The 20535-nt window shown below is 64.1% G+C and overlaps 1 protein-coding gene across 3 annotated transcripts in view; it reads right to left on the reverse strand.

Annotated features, from left to right (window-relative positions):
- Positions 1 to 727: 727 nt before the first annotated feature.
- Positions 728 to 20535, reverse strand: part of DBN1 (drebrin 1) — a 34887-nt gene continuing 15079 nt past the window's right edge. The window contains exons 7-15 of one of the 3 annotated variants that reach the window (XM_030573471.1): positions 20079 to 20230; positions 14804 to 14867; positions 14414 to 14476; positions 7325 to 7439; positions 4011 to 4148; positions 2893 to 3027; positions 2224 to 2801; positions 1757 to 1856; positions 728 to 1647 (exon numbers count right to left, since the gene is read on the reverse strand). In XM_030573471.1, coding sequence (XP_030429331.1) covers positions 1577 to 1647; positions 1757 to 1856; positions 2224 to 2801; positions 2893 to 3027; positions 4011 to 4148; positions 7325 to 7439; positions 14414 to 14476; positions 14804 to 14867; positions 20079 to 20230 — 1416 coding nt within the window. In that variant the 3' untranslated portion in view covers positions 728 to 1576. Of the gene's footprint in view, positions 1648 to 1756; positions 1857 to 2223; positions 2802 to 2892; positions 3028 to 4010; positions 4152 to 7324; positions 7440 to 14413; positions 14477 to 14803; positions 14868 to 20078; positions 20231 to 20535 lie in introns of all 3 variants that reach the window. The other 2 variants (XM_030573470.1, XM_030573472.1) reach the window with 2 other exon arrangements.

Below are 20535 nucleotides of genomic sequence, written 5' to 3' on the forward strand. Positions count from 1 at the left end.
GTTGGGGCCGGCTCCAAGTTTTTTGCTGCCCCAAGCAAAAAAGTTTTCCTGTGGCCCCCCCCGGCCCTGCCCCATTCCAACCCGTTCCCCAAGTCCCCGGACCCACCTCCTCCCCCAGGTGTGCTGCATTTCCCCTCCAACCCCTCTGGGAGGGACGGGGGAGAAGCGGAGCAGCAGCACTCAGGGAGAGCAAGTGGCAATGGAGCAGAGGTGATTGGGGGGGGGGAAAAGCAGTTCCTCTGCCCTCCCCATGCCCCCACTGCCACAGCTCACCTGTACTCTATCTGCTCCCCTGAGCGCACCACTGCTGCTCTGCTTTGCCCCCCTCTCCCCCTGCATAACAGCTGATTTGCTTGGCAAGCCTGGGAGGTAGGGGGGAGCAGGCAGCAGTGGAGCAGAGGTGAGCGGGGGGTGGGGGTTGTCTGCCCTCCCCTCCAGGGTTACTGCCTGTGGCTCTCCCCATGCCCCCCCCCCCCCAGCTCACCTCCACTCAGGGCTGGCTCCCAGCTTTTTGTGCCCCAAGCCGGAGTGCTGCCCCAAGCACATACTTAGAACGCTGGTGCCTAGAGCTGGCCCTGGTGCTCTGGGCTGGCTCTGTCACAGCACAGTGCCCAGGCCCCAGCTCCTGCAGCCAGGGCTGGAGCCAGGTTGCCCCCACCCCATGCACTCGCCAGCCCAGCTCGCTGCTCTCCCCCCAGCCCCGAAAGCAGCCAGGCTCAGCCCAGGCCAGGGTGGAGGCAATTTATTTATTAACATACATTAGCACGTTGCCAATACACAATTTGTGCTTTCAAAAAAACCAGTTACTGTACTTGAGAAGGGGGCCAAGCGAGGGGGGAGGTGCAGGGGGCTCACAGTCGGGGGGGGGGTCACCACATGGTCTCCTACTGCGACTGGCAGGGTCCTTGCAGCTGAGACAGCCTCAGGCAGGGAGGGAGGGAGAGGCAGCCTGGCACTGGCTCTCTCCCAGACCCCACCCTAGGGGTGCTTAACACCTGCAGGGGGAACACCTTCCCCTCTGGGGGTGGGGCTCTGCTGGACAAGCACCTTGGGGTGCAGCTGAAGTGAGGGGCTGCAGCCAGCCAGAGCCACATCCACACAGGGTCATTTTATTGCCATATTTATTTTTGATTCGTGCAAAGTTCTCAGGGCTCTGGGCAGAGCCGGCAGGGGAGAGGCGATTGAGGCCCCTGCCCCATGCACAGAGCACCAGCTGCCCAGCCTCCCTCAGGGCACCAGGGTAGGGGGAGCTGAGGGGTGCGCAGAAATATACAAGCTCAACGCAAAGAGGCAGGAGCAGCAGGGTCGGGGACCACGGAGCTATGGGGGAAGGGGGGCGGGCGGACCCACATGGCTCCTAGGGAGACAACTTTTAAAAAAGGAGAGAGAGAGAGAGAGAGAAAAGCTGTAGAAGTTCCCTGTGGGGGCAGGGGTGCCATGGGGCTGGCCTGTCCAACCGGGCCCAGGGCACAGGCAGACGGAGAGGGATGGGGCTGGGCCCCTCCCTGTGGCCGTCTTGCACTGCTGGGATCTCACGGTGGCGGTCCCGGGGCTCTGACACGCACAGGGCCCAGCCTTAGACACTGCCCCCAAAGCTCTCCTCGTCCTCAGGCACCGGGTCGGCATCCCAGCAGGTGATGTCGATCTCTGTGGGAGAGTGGGACGTGTTAGTGCCAGGCAGCCCAGTGCCCCCCTCAAGGGGGAGCAAAGCAGGGTGCTGGGCTGCCCCCCACATGCCCAGGGCTGCCCCACTCACCGGGGGGCTTGGTGTAGAACACAGCAGGAGGAGTCTTGGCAGACGTCTCCACCTGGCCGAACTCTTCGTCCTGTGACTGGCTGAAGTAGCCCTCGCTGGCCTGGAAAGGAGAGCGGAGCTGCCATCAGCAGCAGGCACGGAGGAGCCGAGAGCAGAGTGAGCGGCCAGCAGGGACACTGGTTCCAGCTGGCACTTTACCACCTGGCCATGACCCAGGGCTTGCCAGCACCGGGAGCTGGCACGACCCTGCGTGCAGCTCCAGGACACCCCTCTCACTGCCGCTGCTGCAGGCTCAAGCCGGGCTCTGCACCCAGGAAGGCCCAGGAGCCGGATCCCACCCTCCATGGGGCCAGGAGAGTAGAGCCAGGGCCGCAGTGAGTACAGGGCTGGCGCCCCAGGAAGCCTCTTGCCTGGCCAGGTTGGGGGAAGGGGCACCAGGTGCAGCAGGAACCTGGCACCCAGCTCACCTGCACCCCTTCCTTCTGGGCCATCTCCCCGTTGGTCAGCAGCTGGGGTTCGGGGGCCTGCTGCCCGCTGGTGGCCTCCTGCAGGGCATGCTGGTAGCTGAGCGTCATCTGGTGCGGCCCCTCCATCGCAATGAGGCTGGCCGGCTCCTCGTCCTGCTCCGCGTCACAGAAGGTGGCTGGTGGCTCGGGCAGCTCGTCGAAGTTCAGCAGGTTGTCGTCAGGGGGAGCGGGGGATGCGGGGGTGGCTGGGGGCACGTCCACCTCCACCAGGAGGGGCGTGGGGGGCCCCAGTGGCACAGCTGTGGCCAGCTCCCAGGCAGCGGGCGGGGTGGTGCTGTCATTCTGCCACAGGTCAATAAGGCTCTCGGGGCTGGGCCTGGGGGGCTGCGCGTGGCCTGAGGACTCGCCCTCTGTGGGCACCATGGCCACGGGGAAAAGCAGCGGCTCTCTGGGCTCCAGGAACACAAGGTCCTCGGTGGGGCCCAGCCCGTCCCCCTGCGCTGCTGTCCACTCAGGGCCCCCAGGCGGCTCGTCTGGCATCAGCGGCGCCGGCGCCTCGCTGCTGGGCCCAGGCGAGTCTGCATGGAGAGGGAGAGAGCGCATTAGAGGCCAGCCCCAGCTCCCGCCTGCCCTCCGGGGAGGGACACCCTGGGCTCCCCTGCACCCCACCTTTCCACGGGGCCTGCTGCGTCACTTCATCCAGGGCCCTCTCGATCTGCTCCCCGATGGGTGTGGAGGCTGGGCTGGAGTCACAGGGGCTGCAGCCCACGGCCGAGGCCTTTCTGTGAGCGTCCGACTGGCTGCCTGCAAACAAGCGAGACAGAAGCTGAAGGGGCCCCAGGCCAACCTCTCGCTAGCCAGTGCATTGGCACCTGTGCAACTAAGCAGGCCCCTCGTGTGCAAATTAATATGCATTACCTCGTTTGCACGCATAGCCCTTCCCACCGTCAGCCCAACCTGGACTTTCCTTTTCCAGCCAAGAGTCTCTGGGGGCAGCTCCCCCCTCCGCCCCCTGGGGCACACAGCAGGGAGAAGGCCTTACGCCTGCCAGAGCACAGGACCCTGGGTGTTCGAGCACCGGCCTGACAGCAGAACACTCCAGCCAGGCAGCTGGGGGGCCCCAGAGCCAGCCCTTGGGGTTCACAGACACGAGCGGGGTTGCTGCCCCGCACCCCAAGGCTCACCCCACAGCCAGCCCGCCCCACTCAGCCAGGTAGGAATTCAGGCCCCAGACCTACATCACACCCTCACTGGAGCTAGAAACCCCATGGGAACTGGGCCCAGCGCCTAGCACATGCCAGGCCATGGAGGCAGCACTGCAGCGGGAGCAGGCCCCCTGACGGGCCGGGGCAATCCTGCGCCCACCTGACCCAGGCACTGCTTTGCCATTTTGGGGAGACATTTCACATATTTATTCTACTGAAGCCAGCCCCTCGGCACATCCCAGCACGCCTCCGCCTGTGGCCAGCCTCCCCAGCATGCCCCAGTCCCCTTGCACGCTCTGGCCCACCAGCAGGCCCTGGCCCCCCTGACTCCCCAGCACCTTGACCCCCTGGCACGCCCCAGCTGGTGTCTGTGAAAAAGAAGATTCCTGGCTCTCCCGTTTGGTCCCCACAGCTGCTTTCTCCTCCCATCTCCATGGCCAAACCTCTAGTGCCCTGCAGCTGCCACCTCCTTTCACAGTGACCACGTGCAGAGAGATGGGGGGGGCAGGATGGGGCCTCCCCAATGCGCTCTCCCCCTAGCAGGGCGGGGGCCTGGGCACTCGCCTGGGCACTGCTACCTACATGGGAAGAAGGAGGAGAGGTTTGGTGTGCGGTGGCAGGTGACATAGGGGAAGGGGGTCCGCGGGGGGGAGGAAGAGGAGGAGGAGGAGGAAGGCGGCCCACTGTCAGGTGTCTTTATGAAAGGACAGTGCAGACGACCTGCTGAGAGAAAGACAGACAGACAGACGCACGGAGACAGAGAAAGCAAAGAGAATGGTCAGTCTCCCAGCTCTAGTGCCCAGCCCCCGTCCAGTGCCACCGTGAATGGGGAGCAGTGTGGGTGGGGCCACACCCCAGGGGGCTCAGGTCAAGGGCATTGAGGGGATGGAGGGCAGCAGGAATGGGGGGAGTGAGGAATGGACACCTGCACTTCTCTCTTGACTCCATCAGCCCTGGCTCCCTGTGGTCAGTAGCACAACCTGCATGACAGGAATGGGACAGGACGCTGTGCCCAGCCGCCAGCACACATGGCACCAGCCCCATGTCCCCGGGAGCTCCAGGCAGAAGGGGGCAGTGACCAGCCCAGCCAGGCAGCTGCGTCCCCTTGTCCTGCCCTGAGGAAACACCCAGGAGCAGGCGCATCTCCAGCCCTGGAGCCCCCCTCCCAGGAGTCACATCCCAAGCCCAGACTATCCCTGGGCAGCCTGGACGCCCCACATCCTTCCCCATCTGCTCAGAGCTCGCCCAGGGCAGCGCTGCCCACCCCCAATTCCCCACCTAGCATGGGTGGCCAACGTTCTGCTATCTGACAACCCGACCTCCTGCCCCACCCCTTCCCCAGGCCCCGCCCCTACTCCGCCTATTCCCCAGGCCCTGCCCCAGGCCCCGCCTCTTCCCCCAGGCCCCACCCCTTCCCCAGGTCCCGCCCCACTCTGCCTCTCTTCCCCAGGCCCCGCCCCTGCTCGGCCTCTTCCCCAGGCCCTGCCCTGCCCCTTCCCCAGGCCCCGCCCCTACTCCGCCTATTCCCCAGCCCCTGCCCCAGGCCCCGCCTCTTCCCCCAGGCCCCACCCCTTCCCCAGGCCCCACCCCTACTCCGCCTATTCCCCAGGCCCCGCCCCTGCTCCGCCTATTCCCCAGGCCCCGCCCCTGCTCCGCCTATTCCCCAGGCCCCGCCCCTGCTCCGCCTATTCCCCAGGCCCCGCCCCTGCTCCGCCTATTCCCCAGGCCCTGCCCCTGCCCCTTCCCCAGGCTCCGCCTCTTCCCCCAGGCCCCACCCCTTCCCCAGGTCCCGCCCCTACTCCGCCTATTCCCCAGGCCCTGCCCCTGCCCAGCCTCTTTCTCCAGGCCCCGCCCCTGCTCGGCCTCTTCCTCCAGGCCCCGCCCTTCCTCCAGGCCCCTACCCCACTCTGCCTCTTCCTCAGGCCCTGCCCTGCCCCTTCCCCAGGCCCCACCCACTGCTCCACCTCTTCCTCCAGGCCCCACCCCTTCCCCAGGTCCCGCCCCTACTCTGCCTATTCCCCAGGCCCTGCCCCTGCTCCGCCTATTCCCCAGGCCCTGCCCCTGCCCAGCCTCTTTCTCCAGGCCCCGCCCCTGCTCGGCCTCTTCCTCCAGGCCCCGCCCTTCCTCCAGGCCCCTACCCCACTCTGCCTCTTCCCCAGGCCCCGCCCTGCCCCTTCCCCAGGCCCCACCCACTGCTCCACCTCTTCCTCCAGGCCCTACCCCTTTCTCCAGGCCCCGCCCCACTCTGCCCCTTCCCTAGGCCCCGCCCCTGCTCTGCCTCTTCCTCCAGCCCCCCCCCCCGCACTGCTCCACCTCTTCCTCAAGGCCCCCCCTTCCTCCAGGCCCCCCCCAATGCTCCGCCTCTTCCCAGGCCCCACCTTTTCCCCCAAGGCCCCACCCCTACTCTGCCCCTGCTCTGCCTCTTCTCCGCCTCTCCCCTTGAGATCCCGCTCTCCCTCCTCAGCTCCAGCGTGAGCAGTCCCAAAGGACTTGCAAAGCCCAGCTCCAGCAGGCCGCCAGGGAGTGCAGGTCACAAGAGCGCTGCGACCACACTGGAGCCAGGCATGGCCCTCCTGCCTGGCAGCCCCCTTCCCTCCCAATCCCGGAGCCGCCTAAGAGCGTGGCCAGGAGCAGCACCGGCTGGCAGGGCAGCTTGCAACACTTCCCTCCCGTGGAACGTTCCCTACCCCTGGGAGCCCCTTGCCCGCTCCTCCTGCAAACTGTGCTCCTCAAAGGGGCTGTCATGGGCCCAGCCGCTGCATGCGTGCTTCCCTGGGAGCCGCCTCTGGGCTGGGCGCCCCCCGCCCACAGGAACCAGACCTCTAGCGTCCAGTCAGGACATCCAACCAGACACTGCCAAGTTCCCTTTTCGACTGGACTTGCCAGGCAAAAACCGGACACCTGGGGACCTTACTCCTAGCCCAGCACCCACACTGCATCAACACCGGGGGGAGGAGGGGGAAGCACGGCCAACACCCCGCACCCTCCAATGCCCCCTTCAACACCCGCAGCCAGCCCCCACCCCCCAACACCCCTCCGCCTCCCCCAATGCCAACAGCCAACCCCCAACCCCCCTCCGCCTCCCCCAATGCCAACAGCCAGCCCCCACCCCCCAACACCCCTCCGCCTCCCCCAATGCCAACAGCCAGCCCCCACCCCCAACACCCCTCCGCCTCCCCCAATGCCAACAGCCAGCCCCCACCCCCCAACACCCCTCCGCCTCCCCCAATGCCAACAGCCAGCCCCCACCCCCCAACACCCCTCCGCCTCCAACGCCAACAACCAGCCCCCACCCCCCAACACCTCTCCGCCTCCCCCAACGCCAACAGCCAGCCCCCACCCCCCAACACCCCTCCGCCTCCCCCAACGCCAACAGCCAGCCCCCACCCCCCAACACCCCTCCGCCTCCCCCAACGCCAACAGCCAGCCCCCACCCCCCAACACCCCTCCGTCTCCCCCAACGCCAACAGCCAGCCCCCACCCCCCAACACCCCTCCGTCTCCCCCAATGCCAACAACCAGCCCCCACCCCCCAACACCTCTCTGCCTCCCCCAATGCCCACAGACAGGCCCCATCCCCCAAAGCACACCCTGCCCAACACCCATAGCCAGCCCCCAACACCCCCAGTCAGCCCCCACCTCCCAATGCACACCCCGCCCCCCAACACCCCCAGCCAGCCTCCACCCCCAATGCACGCTCCACCTCCCCCAACACCCCCAGCCAGGTCCCACCCTCCCAATGCACACCCTGCCCCCGCCTCCCCCAATGCCCACAGCCAGCCCCCACCTCCCCCAGTGTTCAAGGCCAGGCCGCACCCCAACACCTGCCTGCTGCCCTTCCCAGTCCACAGTCCAGCCCCACCACGACTGCCCGGGCCTGCCCCGCTGGCCCCTCACCTGTCCTCTGGCTGAACGGGGACGTGGCTTCCGAGCCGCCCGAGGCCACTAGCTCCTGCTGCTTGAAGAACTCGCGGGGGTTGTCAGGGCGCCGCGCGATGATGGCGGCAGCTTCCTGCCAAGGCAGAAACGGAGCTGTGAGTGTCCTGCCGCCCTCCAGCCTGCCCCTGTCCGCCTGGAGCCTGCCCCCACGCCCCAACCTGCCCCTGTCCGCCTGGAGCCTGCCCCCACGCCCCAACCTGCCCCTGTCCGCCTGGAGCCTGCCCCCACGCCCCAACCCGCCCCTGTCCTGCCTGGAGCCTGCCCTCCACGCCCCAACCTGCCCCTGTCCTGCCTGGAGCCTGCCCTCCACGCCCCAGCCTGCCCCTGTCCGCCTGGAGCCTGCCCTCCACGCCCCAGCCTGCCCCTGTCCGCCTCGAGCCTGCCCCCACGCCCCAACCCGCCCCTGTCCTGCCTGGAGCCTGCCCTCCACGCCCCAACCTGCCCCTGTCCTGCCTGGAGCCTGCCCTCCACGCCCCAACCCGCCCCTGTCCGCCTGGAGCCTGCCCTCCACGCCCCAACCTGCCCCTGTCCTGCCTGGAGCCTGCCCTCCACGCCCCAACCTGCCCCTGTCCTGCCTGGAGCCTGCCCTCCACGCCCCAACCTGCCCCTGTCCTGCCTGGAGCCTGCCCCCAACGCCCCAGCCTGCCCCTGTCCTGCCTGGAGCCTGCCCTCCATGCCCCAACCCGCCCCTGTCCGCCTGGAGCCTGCCCCCACGCCCCAACCTGCCCCTGTCCTGCCTGGAGCCTGCCCCCAACGCCCCAGCCTGCCCCTGTCCTGCCTGGAGCCTGCCCTCCATGCCCCAACCCGCCCCTGTCCGCCTGGAGCCTGCCCCCCACGCCCCAACCCGCCCCTGTCCGCCTGGAGCCTGCCCCCATGCCCCAACCTGCCCCTGTCCTGCCTGGAGCCTGCCCCCATGCCCCAACCTGCCCCTGTCCGCCTGGAGCCTGCCCCCCACGCCCCAACCTGCCCCTGTCCGCCTGGAGCCTGCCCCCACGCCCCAACCTGCCCGTCTGCCTGGAGCCTCCCCCCATGCCCCAACCCGCCCCTGTCCGCCAGGAGCCTGCCCTCCATGCCCCAACCTGCCCCTGTCCTGCCTGGAGCCTGCCCTCCACACCCCAACCTGCCCCTGTCCTGCCTGGAGACTCCCCCCATGCCCCAACCCGCCCCTGTCCTGCCTGGAGCCTGCCCTCCACGCCCCAGCCTGCCCCTGTCCGCCTGGAGCCTGCCCCCATGCCCCAACCTGCCCCTGTCCTGCCTGGAGCCTGCCCCCATGCCCCAACCTGCCCCTGTCCGCCTGGAGCCTGACCTCCACGCCCCAACCTGCCCCTGTCCGCCTGGAGCCTGCCCTCCACGCCCCAACCTGCCCCTGTCCTGCCTGGAGCCTGCCCTCCACGCCCCAGCCTGCCCCTGTCCGCCTGGAGCCTGCCCCCATGCCCCAACCTGCCCCTGTCCTGCCTGGAGCCTGCCCCCATGCCCCAACCTGCCCCTGTCCTGCCTGGAGCCTGCCCCCATGCCCCAACCTGCCCCTGTCCGCCTGGAGCCTGCCCTCCACGCCCCAGCCTGCCCCTGTCCGCCTGGAGCCTCCCCCCATGCCCCAACCCACGCCTGTCCTGCCTGGAGCCTGCCCCCATGCCCCAACCTGCCCCTGTCCTGCCTGGAGCCTGCCCCCACCCCGCACTGTCCGCCTGGAGCCTCCCCCCATGCCCCAACCTGCCCCTGTCCGCCTGGAGCCTCCCCCCATGCCCCAACCTGCCCCTGTCCTGCCTGGAGCCTGCCCCCATGCCCCAACCTGCCCCTGTCCTGCCTGGAGCCTGCCCCCATGCCCCAACCTGCCCCTGTCCTGCCTGGAGCCTGCCCCCACCCCGCACTGTCCGCCTGGAGCCTCCCCCCATGCCCCAACCTGCCCCTGTCCGCCTGGAGCCTCCCCCCATGCCCCAACCTGCCCCTGTCCTGCCTGGAGCCTGCCCTCCACGCCCCAACCTGCCCCTGTCCTGCCTGGAGCCTCCCTCCACGCCCTAACCCGCCCCTGTCCTGCCTGGAGCCTGCCCCCAACGCCCCAACCTGCCCCTGTCCTGCCTGGAGCCTCCCCCCATGCCCCAACCCGCCCCTGTCCTGCCTGGAGCCTGCCCTCCACGCCCCAGCCTGCCCCTGTCCTGCCTGGAGCCTGCCCCCACCCCCCACTGTCCGCCTGGAGCCTCCCCCCATGCCCCAACCTGCCCCTGTCCTGCCTGGAGCCTGCCCTCCACACCCTAACCTGCCCCTGTCCTGCCTGGAGCCTGCCCTCCACACCCCAACCTGCCCCTGTCCTGCCTGGAGCCTGCCCCCATGCCCCAACCTGCCCCTGTCCTGCCTGGAGCCTGCCCTCCACGCCCCAGCCTGCCCCTGTCCTGCCTGGAGCCTGCCCCCACGCCCCAACCTGCCCCTGTCCTGCCTGGAGCCTGCCCTCCACGCCCCAGCCTGCCCCTGTCCGCCTGGAGCCTCCCCCCATGCCCCAACCTGCCCCTGTCCTGCCTGGAGCCTGCCCCCACGCCCCAGCCTGCCCCTGTCCGCCTGGAGCCTCCCCCCATGCCCCAACCTGCCCCTGTCCTGCCTGGAGCCTGCTCCCCACGCCCCAACCCGCCCCTGTCCGCCTGGAGCCTCCCCCCATGCCCCAACCCACGCCTGTCCTGCCTGGAGCCTGCCCCCATGCCCCAACCTGCCCCTGTCCTGCCTGGAGCCTGCCCCCACCCCGCACTGTCCGCCTGGAGCCTGCCCTCCACGCCCCAACCTGCCCCTGTCCGCCTGGAGCCTCCCCCCATGCCCCAACCCGCCCCTGTCCTGCCTGGAGCCTGCCCCCAACGCCCCAACCTGCCCCTGTCCGCCTGGAGCCTCCCCCCATGCCCCAACCCGCCCCTGTCCTGCCTGGAGCCTGCCCCCAACGCCCCAACCTGCCCCTGTCCTGCCTGGAGCCTGCCCTCCACACCCCAACCTGCCCCTGTCCTGCCTGGAGCGTGCCCTCCACACCCCAACCTGCCCCTGTCCTGCCTGGAGACTCCCCCCATGCCCCAACCCGCCCCTGTCCTGCCTGGAGCCTGCCCCCACGCCCCAACCCGCCCCTGTCCTGCCTGGAGCCTGCCCTCCACGCCCCAGCCTGCCCCTGTCCTGCCTGGAGCCTGCCCCCACCCCCCACTGTCCGCCTGGAGCCTCCCCCCATGCCCCAACCTGCCCCTGTCCTGCCTGGAGCCTGCCCCCCACACCCCAACCTGCCCCTGTCCTGCCTGGAGCCTGCCCTCCACGCCCCAGCCTGCCCCTGTCCTGCCTGGAGCCTGCCCCCATGCCCCAACCCGCCCCTGTCCTGCCTGGAGCCTGCCCTCCACGCCCCAACCCGCCCCTGTCCGCCTGGAGCCTCCCCCCATGCCCCAACCTGCCCCTGTCCTGCCTGGAGCCTCCCCCCATGCCCCAACCCGCCCCTGTCCTGCCTGGAGCCTGCCCCCACCCCCCACTGTCCGCCTGGAGCCTCCCCCCATGCCCCAACCTGCCCCTGTCCTGCCTGGAGCCTGCCCCCAACGCCCCAACCCGCCCCTGTCCTGCCTGGAGCCTGCCCCCAACGCCCCAACCTGCCCCTGTCCTGCCTGGAGCCTGCCCCCAACGCCCCAACCTGCCCCTGTCCTGCCTGGAGCCTCCCCCCATGCCCCAACCCGCCCCTGTCCTGCCTGGAGCCTGCCCCCAACGCCCCAACCTGCCCCTGTCCTGCCTGGAGCCTCCCCCCATGCCCCAACCTGCCCCTGTCCTGCCTGGAGCCTGCCCCCAACGCCCCAACCCGCCCCTGTCCTACCTGGAGCCTGCCCTCACCCCCCACTGTCCGCCTGGAGCCTCCCCCCACGCCCCAACCTGCCCCTGTCCTGCCTGGAGCCTCCCCGCATGCCCCAACCCGCCCCTGTCCTGCCTGGAGCCTCCCCCCATGCCCCAACCCGCCCCTGTCCTGCCTGGAGCCTCCCCCCATGCCCCAGCCTGCCCCTGTCCTGCCTGGAGCCTGCCCCCACCCCCCACTGTCTGCCTGGAGCCTCCCCCCATGCCCCAACCTGCCCCTGTCCTGCCTGGAGCCTGCCCTCCACGCCCCAACCCGCCCCTGTCCGCCTGGAGCCTGCCCCCAACGCCCCAACCTGCCCCTGTCCTGCCTGGAGCCTGCCCTCAATGCCCCAACCTGCCCCTGTCCGCCTAGAGCCTGCCCCCATGCCCCAACCTGCCCCTGTCCTGCCTGGAGCCTGCCCTCCACGCCCCAACCCGCCCCTGTCCGCCTGGAGCCTGCCCCCAACGCCCCAACCTGCCCCTGTCCTGCCTGGAGCCTGCCCTCAACGCCCCAACCTGCCCCTGTCCGCCTGGAGCCTGCCCCCATGCCCCAACCTGCCCCTGTCCTGCCTGGAGCCTGCCCTCCACGCCCCAACCCGCCCCTGTCCTGCCTGGAGCCTGCCCCCCACGCCCCAACCTGCCCCTGTCCTGCCTGGAGCCTGCCCCCCACGCCCCAACCTGCCCCTGTCCTGCCTGGAGCCTGCCCCCCACGCCCCAACCTGCCCCTGTCCTGCCTGGAGCCTCCCCCCATGCCCCAACCCGCCCCTGTCCTGCCTTGAGCCTGCCCTCCACGCCCCAGCCTGCCCCTGTCCTGCCTGGAGCCTGCCCCCAACGCCCCAGCCTGCCCCTGTCCTGCCTGGAGCCTGCCCTCCACGCCCCAGCCTGCCCCTGTCCTGCCTGGAGCCTGCCCCCAACGCCCCAGCCTGCCCCTGTCCTGCCTGGAGCCTGCCCCCAACGCCCCAACCTGCCCCTGTCCTGCCTGGAGCCTGCCCCCCACGCCCCAACCTGCCCCTGTCCTGCCTGGAGCCTGCCCCCCATGCCCCAACCTGCCCCTGTCCTGCCTGGAGCCTGCCCTCAACGCCCCAACCTGCCCCTGTCCGCCTGGAGCCTGCCCCCACCCCTCACTGTCCGCCTGGAGCCTGCCCCCATGCCCCAACCTGCCCCTGTCCGCCTGGAGCCTGCCCCCACCCCTCACTGTCCGCCTGGAGCCTGCCCCCCACGCCCCAACCCGCCCCTGTCCGCCTGGAGCCTGCCCCCCACACCCCAACCTGCCCCTGTCCGCCTGGAGCCTCCCCCCATGCCCCAACCTGCCCCTGTCCTGCCTGGAGCCTGCCCCCAACGCCCCAGCCTGCCCCTGTCCTGCCTGGAGCCTGCCCCCAACGCCCCAGCCTGCCCCTGTCCTGCCTGGAGCCTGCCCCCAATGCCCCAACCTGCCCCTGTCCTGCCTGGAGCCTGCCCCCCACGCCCCAACCTGCCCCTGTCCTGCCTGGAGCCTGCCCCCCACGCCCCAACCTGCCCCTGTCCTGCCTGGAGCCTGCCCCCACCCCCCACTGTCCGCCTGGAGCCTCCCCCCATGCCCCAACCTGCCCCTGTCCTGCCTGGAGCCTGCCCCCCATGCCCCAACCCGCCCCTGTCCTGCCTGGAGCCTGCCCCCACCCCCCACTGTCCGCCTGGAGCCTGCCCCCCACGCCCCATCCCGCCCCTGTCCTGCCTGGAGCCTGCCCCCACCCCCCACTGTCCGTCTGGAGCCTGCCCCCCACGCCCTGCCCACGAGCCTGCTCCCACCCCCAACCTGCCCCTGTCCTGCCTGGAGCCTGCCCCCCACCTGCTCCTGTCCTGCCTGGAGCCTGCCCCCACCCCCCACTGTCCGTCTGGAGCCTGCCCCCCACGCCCTGCCCACAAGCCTGCCCCCCACCCCCAACCTGCCCCTGTCCTGCCTGGAGCCTGCCCCCACCCCCCACTGTCCGCCTGGAGCCTGTCCCCACCCCCAACCTGCTCCTGTCCTGCCTGGAGCCTGCCCCCCACACCCCAACCTGCCCCTGTCCTGCCTGGAGCCTGCCCCCCACGCCCCAACCTTCCCCCACCCCCCACTGTCCGCCTGGAGCCTCCCCCCATGCCCCAACCTGCCCCTGTCCTGCCTGGAGCCTGCCCCCCACACCCCAACCTGCCCCTGTCCTGCCTGGAGCCTGCCCCCCACGCCCCAACCTTCCCCCACCCCCCACTGTCCGCCTGGAGCCTCCCCCCATGCCCCAACCTGCCCCTGTCCTGCCTGGAGCCTGCCCCCCACGCCCCAACCCACCCCTGTCCGCCTCGAGCCTGCCCCCCACGTCCCACTGTCCGCCTGGAGCATGCCCCCCCATGTCCCACTGGAGCATGCCCCCCACGCCCCAACCCGCCCCTGTCCGCCTCGAGCCTGCCCCCCACAAGCCTGCCCCCACGCCCCAACCTGCCCCTGTCCTGCCTGGAGCCTGCCCCCCACGCCCCAACCCACCCCTGTCCGCCTCGAGCCTGCCCCCCACGTCCCACTGTCCGCCTGGAGCATGCCCCCCCACGTCCCACTGTCCGCCTGGAGCATGCCCCCCACGCCCCAACCCGCCCCTGTCCGCCTCGAGCCTGCCCCCCACAAGCCTGCCCCCACGCCCCAACCTGCTCCTGTCCTGCCTGGAGCCTGCCCCCACCCCCCACCCACTCCTGTCCTGCCTGGAGCCTGCCCCCACCCACCGCTGTCCTGCCTGGAGCCTGCCCCCCTGCAAGTCCACCCCCCACACCCTGCCCTAGCCCCAGCCCCCTGCGAGCCTGCCCCCACGCCCCAACCCGCTCCTGTCCTGCCTGGAGCCTGTCCCCGAGCCCGCCCCCCAGGCACCACCTGAGCCTGCCAACATGCCCTCCCCCCACAACCTCAACCCACCCGAGCCTGCCCCCCTGACTCCACCCCACCACCCCAATCCTGCCTGGCCCTGCCAACCATGCCCCACTCCCCTGCAACCTGAGCCCCACCATCCCCACCCCACTGCACTGTGCCCTGCTTTACTCACCCCACCCATCTGTAGCCAGGCCCCCCTGGCCACCCGCTGCCCTACCATCCGCCCCCCATCCCCCAAACCCTCCCCACCATGGCCTGCTTCAGATCAAATCCCACCTGCCATGGCCTGGCCTCTCAACACATCCCTAAAGCCACAAGTGCCCTTCCGTGGCCTGACTGCCTGGCCACACACTGACCTCCACTTCTGACTCTGACTTCTTGAGCTCCTGGCCATTCTCCTCCTCCTGCTGCTGCTCGCCCTGGGGAGAGAGGCAGCGTCAGCCCTGACTGCAGCCCCCCCGCCCCGGGCAGAGCCACCCCACAGGCACCCCCCCCAGAAGCACCGTGGGATCCAGGCCCACCTGCTGTGGTAGCAGAGAGGCAGGGGGCCTCCGGAGGACAGGGGGGCTGGCCACAGATGGTCTGCAATGAAAGAGGGGCCAGGGCGACAAACCGCCTGGCACAGACTAAGCACTGGCCCCTGCCTCAGGCGGTGGCACTGGGCTGGAGCAGGTACATGGGCCCTGGGTGGGCTGAGAGCTGCTGGCATTCACTCCCCGGGGGGAGGACCCCAGGACCTCACTTACGAAGATGGACTGTTCCTGCAGACGCTGCCTGGCCTCTTCCGCCTCCAGGGTCTGCTGCTTCCGCCTGCCACGACAGCCAGCGAGGGGGCCTGAGCAGCTGCTGGGGGCAGCCCCCAGACCTGCCCCAACAAATGCACCAGCAAGCACACGGCACCCTGCCCCACGCAGCCCCCAGACCCACCTCTTCACACCACGCCCTACCCCCCCACACCGCACCCCCATGCATGCAGGGTAGTTAGGGTGCCCACAAACACCCTGGCGGCTTTTTGCCCCATAGTCAGGTGACAACGACACAAGTCTGGCGTAATTCTGATGTATTTTGTGCAGGAGGCACGTGACTTGTCATTGGCAAGGATACGAGTCAGGCTCTACCAAATTCACGCTCCATTTTGGTACATTTCATGGTTACAGGATTTTAAACACAGTAAATTTCATTATTTCAGCTATTTAAATTTAAAATTTCATGGTGCTGTAATTGTAGGGGTCCTGACTGAAAAAGGAATGGGGGTGGGGAGAAGAGAGGAAGGAGAGTGGCAGGGTTATTGGGGGAGGGGGTGGGGTGGCCACACTGCTACCCTTACTTCTGTACTACTGCAGGTGGCTGCGCCGCCTTCAGAGCTGGGCAGCTGGAGAGCGGCGGCTGCTGGCCAGGAGCCCAGCTCTGAAGGCAGGGCCCCGCCAGCAACAGCACAGAAGTAAGGACGTCATGGTACAGTATTGGTACCCTCACTTCCGCGCTGCTGCCTGCAGCGCTGGGCTCTGTCGCCAGCTGCCACTCTCCAGGCACCCAGCGCTGAAGGCAGCAGCGCAGAATTAAGGGTGACAGGGTTTGGTGTTGGCACCCTCACTTCTATGCTGATGCTGGCAGGGCGCTGCCTTCAGAGCTGGGCACCCAGCCAACAGCCACTGCTCTCCAGCCACCCAGCTCTCAAGGCAGCACAGAAGTAAGAATGGCAATACCACGATCCCCCCTAAAATAACCTTGTGACCCCCCTGCAACTCCCTTTTGAGTCAGGACTCCCAATTTGAGAAACGGTAGAGTATACGGTAAAAGCACACAAAAGACCAGTCCATGACGTGTTTTTCATCGCCGTGAATTTGGCAGGCCTCTAGTTATGATTTACTGAATATGATTATCCTACTTGTACGCATGTATCATTTTGGTATCTGAAGTTGGGAATATTGTCTATGCATCTATTACAAGTGGGTTTACACCTGGAGAATGTCCACTAGACAGAATGCAATCAGTCTAGATGGCAAGCTGGGAAGGGCCATTAAGGAGAACAATAGGTCTTAGAAGATGCTAATCTCCCATCTGGGAGCCTGGCTGGGAAGCCTTCCTGGGGATGCTGCAAACAGCCTTAGAGTCATGGCTGCAGTGGCCCTACAGAGACATGTGACCAAGTCACCTGGTGTTGGACTCCATGATAGTTTTCTGTGACAGGGTAACAAGCCTTCTGGATGGGGGGAAGCTGTAGATGTGGTACATCTTGACTTTAGTAAGGCTTTTGATACTGGTCTCGCATGATCTCCTCATAAACAAACTAGGGAAATACAACCTATGGAGCTACTATAAGGTGGGTGCAAAACTGGTTGGAAAACTGTTCCCAGAGAGTAGTTATCAGTAGCCCACAGTCATGCTGGAAGGACATAACAAGTGGGGTCCCGTGGGGATCAGTTCTGGGTCTGGTTCTGTTCAATATCTTCATCAGGTAATGGCATAGAGAGTCCACTTATGAAGTTTGTGGAGGATACCAAGCTGGGAGGGGTTGCAAGTGCTTTAGAGGACAGGATTTAATTAAAAATGATCTGGAGAAATTGGAGAAATGGTCTGAAGTAAATAGGATGAAATTCATAAGGACAAATGCAAAATGCTCCACTTAGGAAGGAAGAACCAGTTACACACACACAAAATGTGTCCAGTTCTGTGTGCCACATTTCAGGAAGGGGATTGGTCCTGCTTTGAGAAGGGGGTGGGACTAGATGACCTCCTGAGGTCCCTTCCAACCCTGAGATTCGATGATTCTATGGACAAATTGGAGAGAGTCCAGAGAAGAGCAACAAACATGATGAAAGGTCTAGAGAACATGAGCTATGAGGGAAGATGAAAAAAATTGGGGTTGTTTAGTCTGGAGAGGAGAAGACAGAGGGAACATGATAATAGTTTTCAAGTGCATACAAGGTTGTTACAAGGATGAGGGAGAAAAATTGTTCTTCTTAACCTCTGAAGGCAGGACAAAAAGCAATGGGCTTAAATTGCAGCAAGGGCGGTTTAGGTTGGAGATTAGGAAACACTTCCTGTCAGAGTGGTTAAGCACTGGAATAAATTGCCTAGGGAGGTTGTGGAATCTCCATCACTGGGGATTTTTAAGAGCAGGTTGGACAAATACCTGTCAAGGATGGACCAGATTATACTTAATCCTGCTATGAGTGTAGAGGACTGGACTAGATGACTTCTCAATGTCCCTTCCAGTCCTGTGATTCTATAATACTAGTGTTTTCCCACCAACAGGGCGTGGGAATCAAACTGGGAGACAAAGGGTTCCTGCCATATGCAAAAGCTATTTAAGGCAGGGGGGAGACATCATGATGGTTTGTTCTTCACTGACTCCCCGCCCAGGAAAGAGGACTGCTGGAAACACCTGAGAACAAAAAGACTGGACTAGGGAAGAAGGGCTGAGCCCAGGCTAGGGGTGTCTGGCCTAGTGCAGTTTACCTTCAAAAATCTCTGCAATCTGTCTAAAACAACATTTAGGGTGAGAATTTGCTTCACATGTCCACTTTCTTCACTGTTTTAAGCTTAGATTGTGTTTTGGTTTATTTGCTAGGTAATCTGCTTTGATCTGCTTGCTATCCCTTATAATCACCTAAAATTAGGGCTGTCAAATTATTAAAAAAATTAATCGTGATTAATCTCAATTAATCGCACTGTTAAACAGTAATAGAATACCATTTAAATATTTTTGGATGTTTTCTACATTTTCAAATATACTGATTTCAATTACAAAACAAAGTGTACAGTGCTCACTTTATTTTTTATTACAAATATTTGCACTGTAAAAGATTAGTATTTTTCAATTCATCTCATACAAGTACTGTAGTGCAATCTCTTTATCATGAAAGTTGAACTTACAACAAATGTAGAATTATGTACAAAAAGTAACTGCACTCAAACAAAAACAATGCAAAACTTTAGAGAGTCTACAAGTCCACTCAGTCCTATTTTTTGTTCAGCCAATTACTCAAACAAGTTTATTTACATTTGCAGGACATAATGCTGCCTGCTTCTTGTTCACAATGTCACCTGAAAGTGAGAACAGGCATTCGCATGACGTTGTAGCTGACGTTACAAGACATTTGCTAGATGCACTAAAAATTCATATATCCCTTCATGCTTCAACCGCCATTAGAGAAAGCATGGGTCCATGCTGATGACAGATTCTACTTGATAATAATCCAAAGCAGTGTAGACCACTGCATGTTCATTTTCATTATCTGAGTCAGCCACCAGCAGAAGGTTGATGCATGCTCCATACCTCATCCCTCTCAGACTTTGGAAGGCACTTCAGATTCTTAAACCTTGGGTCGACTGCTGTAGCTATCTTTAGAAATCTCACATTAGTACATTCTTTGTTTTGTCAAATCTGCAGTGAAAGTGTTCTTAAAACGAACATGTGCTGAGTCATCATCCAAGACTGCTATAACATGAAATACATGGCAGAATGCAGGTAAAATAGAGCCGGAGACATACAATTCTCCCCCAAGGAGTTAAGTCAAAATTTTATTAACTTTTTTTTTTTTAACGAGCATCATCAGCATGGAAGCATGCCCTCTGGAATGGTGGCCGAAGCATAAAGTGGCATACGAATGTTTAGCACATCTGGCACGTAAATATCTTGCAGCGCCAGCTACAAAAGTGCCATGTGAACGCCTGTTCTCACTTTCAGGTGACACTGTAAATCAGAAGCAGACAAATTTATGTCCCATAAATGTAAACAAACTTACTTGTCTGAGCGACTGGCTGAACAAGAAGTAGGACTGAGTGGACTTGTAGGCTCTAAAGTTTTGCATTGTTTTGTTTGAGCGCAGTTACGTAACAAAAGAAATCTACATTTGTAAATTTCATTTTCATGATAAAGAGATCACCTCCTACAAGTACTGTAGGGCAAATTGAAAAACACTGTTTCTTTTATCATTCTTACAGTGCAAATATTAGTAATAAAAATAATAATATAAAGTGAGCACTGTACACTTGTATTCTGGGTTGTAATTGAAACCAATATATTTGAAAATGTAGAAAAATATCCAAAAATATTTAATAAATTTCAGTTCATATTCTATTGTTTAACAATGCAATTAAAACTGCGATTAATCGTGATTTTTTGAGTTAATCGCGTGAGTTAACTGCAATTAATTGACAGCCCTACTTAAAATCTATCTTTCGTAGTTAATAAACTTGTTTTGTTTTGTCTAAGACCAGTTGTGTGTGGGGAAATCATAACTTGGGGCAGAAAGCTGTGTATATTCCTCTCCACATTGAGGGAGGGGGAGACTTTCAGGAGCTCATGCTTTGCACCACAAGATGATGTAATTTTGGGTTTGCCCTCTAGAGGGGGGTGTGCACTTGAGTATTGGGCAGGTCCTTAGCTGAGCCTTCCCATGCAGAGCTGATCTCAGCATGTGTGAATCTGCAGCCCCCAATCAGCTCCCACCCATGCCCTGGTGCCTCCTGCCCACCAGCGGGCCCCATGGGTCAGCACCTCAACCTCCCTCCCCGCACTTCCTGCCTGCCACAAACAGCTGTTTCGTGGCATAAAGGGAGGCTGGGATGGAGGGGGGAGGAGTGAGGATAGGGTGCACTCAGGGAAGGGGGCCGGGCGGCAAGAGGTGGGGCGGGGGTGGGGCCTTGGGGAAAGGAGTGCAATAGGGGTGGGGCCTGGGGTAGAGCCGGGGGTTGAGCACCCACCAGCAGATTGAAAAGTCGGTGCCTTTGCTGGCGGGTCCGGTGGGCTCAGTGGTGCCCGAGCTCCAGGTGGCACCACGCAGCCCCTAGACTCACCTTCAACACCACACCAGCAAGCATGTGGCACCCTGCCCCCCATCCACACAGCCCCCAATGCATCAACAAGCATGCAGCATCCTGCCCCACGCAGCCCCCAGACCCATCTCTCCACACCGTGCCCCCCGCATGGCCCCCAAATGCCCTGCCCCTCCTCCCCTGCCCACACACGGGGAGGCACGAATCCTCCCACACCATGTTGAGCCCAGCCCTTGCCTGTGCTCCTCAATCTGCTCCTCGCGCTCCCGATAACGCCTCTCCCGCTCCTCCTGCTCCATGCGCTCCTGCTCCATGCGCTCCTGCTCAAAGCGCAGCCGCTCCTCCAGCACCTTCTGCCGTTCCTCCTCCTTCCGCAGCGCCTCCTCCTTCTGCGGGGGCAGCCCGTCAGCCCTGCAGGGCCCCCACTCGCCCGCCTGCCTACCTGCCCAGTGGGGACCCCATCCACCCTCCACAGCCCACTGGGGCCCCTGCCTGCCCCGGGCCCCGCAGGACACACGAGGGGCCATGCTCAAGGACAATCTTCTGCTCAGCAGCCAGGGCTGGACAGAGTCACAGAGTGGTTTTTTGGGGGACTTGGGTCAAAACCTGACAATAAACCCCTAATCCCTCCCTGTTCCAAACCAACTGGCATTACAGAGATGCCAGAGAGCATTCACCTGCAGCAGCAGCTGCC

Source organism: Gopherus evgoodei, chromosome 8, assembly GCF_007399415.2.
Source record: "Gopherus evgoodei ecotype Sinaloan lineage chromosome 8, rGopEvg1_v1.p, whole genome shotgun sequence".
Taxonomy (NCBI): Eukaryota; Metazoa; Chordata; order Testudines; family Testudinidae; genus Gopherus; species Gopherus evgoodei.